The sequence below is a fragment of the Penaeus chinensis genome, chromosome 6 (assembly GCF_019202785.1).
Source record: "Penaeus chinensis breed Huanghai No. 1 chromosome 6, ASM1920278v2, whole genome shotgun sequence".
Taxonomy (NCBI): Eukaryota; Metazoa; Arthropoda; class Malacostraca; order Decapoda; family Penaeidae; genus Penaeus; species Penaeus chinensis.
In genome coordinates, this window is record NC_061824.1 from 38,435,824 (window position 1) to 38,440,442 (window position 4,619).

The following is a 4,619-nucleotide window of genomic DNA, read 5'->3' on the forward strand; positions in this document are numbered from 1 at the left end:
TTAATATGTCCATTGATATTTAATTCCTCCATCGGAAAAAAACAATTATATAATTTTGAATACTTATTTTTCAGTTTTTTCTGAATCAAGTATTTTATTTCTGTTTCAAAATTTCAGGTTTTCTTACCTCGTATCTTCATGATGTATGCCATCAGTGGGACAGCTGTAGTTGTCTATATGTGGAAAATACCTGAAAGATATTTTCCAGGTTGGTTGTAATACTTTACGTCATTAAGATATTAGTAGTTTATCTATACTTCTTTTTTTAGGTTCTAATACTTGTCATAAGTCAAAACTGCTATATTCTACATCATGGTTAGACAACTTTTTGTGAGAATTGTTCTTCCTTTACCATGGTTACCACCAACGTGATCTGCAACTATGTATCTATGCATTCGTAGATGAGCCACAGTTCAATGTTCTGGCACCAAGCATGGCACTGACTATGGTCAACAACAACTGTTGAAAAAAAATGACTTTCTTTTATACTTACCCTAAATTTAAACAGTACAAAACATATCAGGTGAAAGAAAACATGTAAAGTCTCATGATTATATTTATTTTATAGGTTTTTCTACCAGGTTTATAGTTATTTAGGGATCCCATAGTTCTTTTTATATCCAAATAATGTCAACAAACAAAAAGCATCATCAGTTCATCTGTACTAGAATTCATATTTTCTTGTATGTACAGGTCGCTTTGACTTCATCGGGGCTTCTCACCAGCTGTGGCACCTCATCATAGTCGCTGCCCTGGTCTATTGGCACCAGACGGGTTTGGAGTATGCCTACTACAGAATGGTCTTTGGTTGTGAGGGCATTTCTGCAAAGGGCTAACAGCATTCGTCTTTTCTTACCTGTGATATTTGGTTACTTAAGAGAAAGGCACGAGTCTTTATTAGATAAGTGTTTTGTTAGCACTATTTGTTGTGTGTATTGGTTGTTCTGTTCTTTGTGTTATAATTGTAACTATAATGCAGAAATTTTATTTTCCCTATTTGAATTGGTTTTTTTCTCATAGATGTTACTTTTCAACCCTTTCAAGGGTTGAAAAGTAACATAGTACAGTAAAATAAGGAAAGCACTGCCACACTGTTCTACCTGTTCTGTCATTTATAGCTGGCTAAGAACAAGCTTAGAATCTAAAGTAAAGTGTAGGAAAACATTTTATTATTTTTTTTTTTTCTCTCTTATCAAAACACTATCCTTTTGATGAAATGGCAGAAAGACCCTCTATGCATAGAATCATTATGGAAAGGAGAAATGTGGTGTGGGTAACAGATGAACTATAGGCTTTGAGAGGCAGGTGGGTATAATGATATTGATTATTTTTATATCTCTTTCTCATGAAAAAAAGGTCAACAGATTAGGGGGGGGGGGAGATTTCTCTCTTCTTCTGTGTTTCATATTTTTAGAAGAAATAATAATGATAATCAAATGTTCAGAGTCTTCCAAGTTTTTGCTACCTCAAGAGAGTCCAGGTATTGGCCTATGATATTGGCCTATGGTATATGTTTGTGAATGTCAAAGTGTCATACAGAGTTTCTTAGAGGGAAACCAAGGTCGATTATGTGACTTTCTTGAAAATAAGAAGCTGAAAGAAAAACAAAATAAGATACAATGAGAATATGTGTATAAATGAATGTCATATCAATTTTGTACATGGTGAATAAAAGTATTTCTCAACTATTACTACTCTGTGATATCAAGCTCTCTTTGATTTAAAAATATACTGACTGCGCTTGGATGTGTAGAAAAAAATGGAGGGAACTTGTGAAAACTTCATGGCAATAAGAAAACTCAAGTAAGGTGCTTTATCATAACTGATTTCTTTAACCCTTTACTTTGTAAGTATGAGTCTGTCAGTTAAGGAGTTTTTTCCACATTAAAGATATCCTTTAAGGTAAAAGGCATTAGTGATAAAACTTTCTACGAAAGTCAGTGAACTTCATTTATTGGAATGAGAAATTCTAGGCTTGAGTATTTGCTTTGTTAATATAAAGCGTGATAAACTTGTTTTTATTAGAAATAATGATCCCAGATGGTTGGCTGGAGGAGATGAGTTTACCTGAAATGGTGGTTTCCCAGTACTTTTAAAGAGAGAGAGAAAAAATCAGCATTTTGAATTAGAAATGTATTATATATTTATTCATTTTTCTCATCTTTAATCTATACTTGGTTAGGTAGACATTCACAAAAAGCCTGTCATCCCTGTCTGTGGGGATCTATCATACTAGATCTTCTTGCTGTGGCTATTTTTTGTGTGAAGCACCCAGTACGGTCAAAGGTGTTCTGGCTTCATAAAGACCTGGGGAATTGTCCTGCTTTTATTTCTGATTTTGCCAATCCATTACAATGCCAATCATAGATTTTATGACCAGATGCCTTCCTGCTTCCTACCTTCTCCATTTATTTTAGCTTGGGACTGGCACCTCAGGAATCTTGCTTGACTGCTCCAGTGCCTAGTTTGTTTGTCTAATTAAAAAGTGTATCATATGATGAATCAGTACTTGAGTATTTAAAATTCATTTTTATGCTGCCATACTTCTCTGGCTCAAGGATACAGATTCTGGCCTGTCCAATTCATTTGTCTACCCATCAATTAGTTTATCAGACATGTTTCTCATATTCTGATGTGGCACAAGTATTTTACTGGATGCACTGCTTACCATAACTTTCCCTGTTTTATGTAGGCTTGGAACTTGTGCTAAAATGAGTCTCATTGATTTGCCATCCACAAGTTTAATGGTCCTAAAATTTTTATGGCCTTAACCTGTTGTGAAACATTTGTTTATATTCAGCATTTCACTAACCAGTGATCATTTATACATTGTTTATCCTGATGTCAATATCTTTTTTTGAATACTGAAGCCTGATTTTCTTTAAAATCATTATGAATGTAGTTGGCAGATTCATACATCCATTTGGTAAAGGGTTAGGGCAATTTTTTGTAGGTGATAAGTTTTGAGTAATAGCTCTAGAATATTCAGGTATCTCAGTTTCATAGGTAGTCATTATGTTCTTCAGGGCAAAAAGTTTACAAATACAAGTATCATTAATTTAATTTTCATATCTGTGTGTTTGGCTTTGTTTCTTGTTACCTAGTTTTTGTTATTCTCAGGCATGCAAACTTATTTAATTACCAAAGAGACATTATGCTTTAAAATCCAGATAAGCTGTGATCCGATGTATAATGTTAATGAGAGACTACAATGTATATTTTTTGCCCTTTGTGTTTCTGTGCAGCTGTTACTTAAAATACGTCTTAATATGGTTGTTCACTGTAAAATGGTTTGAAATTATAGATTTCCTTTAAGTATTTTCATTTTATACTAACAGGTTAAGAAAAAATGCCATCACTTGATGAGCATTGCTTATTCTTGGAAATCTTATTTATTTTATGTGTTAATGTTTTGGGGGTATTTAAAGCATTTATTTATTACTTAAAAGTATTTATTTATTACTGTTGCACACTTGTATTTTTCACATCATTGCAAGAAGTATGTTTTATTACTATTTTTATTGCATTATCTTTGTTTTTAACAACCTGAAAAAATTTCATGCAAGTCATTTTTATTTGCTTTCCATTTTCATTTATTTTGTATATTCTAAATAATATAACATTTTTGATTGAAGTTTGTAGGTATTAAACAAGATATTTTACAGCAGTGTTTTTCTTCCATTGGTATAAGCTGTTTATTATGATTTTTTTTTCTCCCACTAAAACTGCACATGAGTAACTTATTAATTCATAAAATTAAGCATGTTTGTACTTAAGGCTACTCATAAGGGATTTATTACTGGTTGATTACTTGGTAATTGTATCTGAATCTAGAAAGCCAGAAAAAAAGCTTTATTCTGTGAATGTACCTATTAAGTTTATCATAAAAAATGTCAAAAAAAGGTATGAATGGAATGAAGGAGTTTCATAATGCATGATGTTAACATTTCGATGTTTGATCTTCAGAGTTTTGTCATTATTTTCATCTTCATTCCTACCTTTTTCATGATTATCAGGGAAGGGATTTAATTTTTACAGGAGAATTTGTTGGAAGAAGGAGGATAGGATGCATTTGGTATTTATCAATTATCTGCATAATATTACGGTTGGTACAGACTGAATCTGACTTGTTACAGATCTGTCAAGAATTGCCTTTTGTTTGAAGTGCAGAGGAAGTTTGATCCAAAGGTTATTAATGCATGTACTTAGATCAGATTGCAGGTATTGGTATCTTTTATTCGTTTACTGTGTATTGTAAGAGAGGGGGAAGAGGAAGAGGGTGATATATTTAATACATTATGACATTTGATACAAATCAGTTTCTCCATTCAGGACCAGACAATCAGAATAAGTTCCATTTGTGACCAACAGTCACTTTGCCATCTACACACACCCTTTCACGAAACATACTTTATTTTATACAATAGCATCTAACATATGTAATCATAACTTAAAATAAACCAGACATATTACTTTTGTAGATATCACTAATACCTTTTGGAAACTACACAAAACAAGTTCCTCTGTATTAAGATCAAGGGAAGATGCTACTTCTTGCCAAGATGTAATACTGTAAAAAGTCCTTTGTCCAACTATAGGGGAATAAAGTCCCAATGCAT

The 4,619-nt window shown here is 32.6% G+C and overlaps 1 protein-coding gene across 1 annotated transcript in view; it reads left to right on the forward strand.

Annotated features, from left to right (window-relative positions):
* Positions 1-1,708, forward strand: part of LOC125026469 (progestin and adipoQ receptor family member 3-like) — a 9,798-nt gene extending 8,090 nt beyond the window's left edge. The window contains exons 7-8 of the mRNA XM_047614940.1: positions 118-208; positions 694-1,708. Coding sequence (XP_047470896.1) covers positions 118-208; positions 694-836 — 234 coding nt within the window. The 3' untranslated portion in view covers positions 837-1,708. The remainder of the gene's footprint in view (positions 1-117; positions 209-693) is intronic.
* The last annotated feature ends 2,911 nt before the right edge of the window (positions 1,709-4,619 follow it).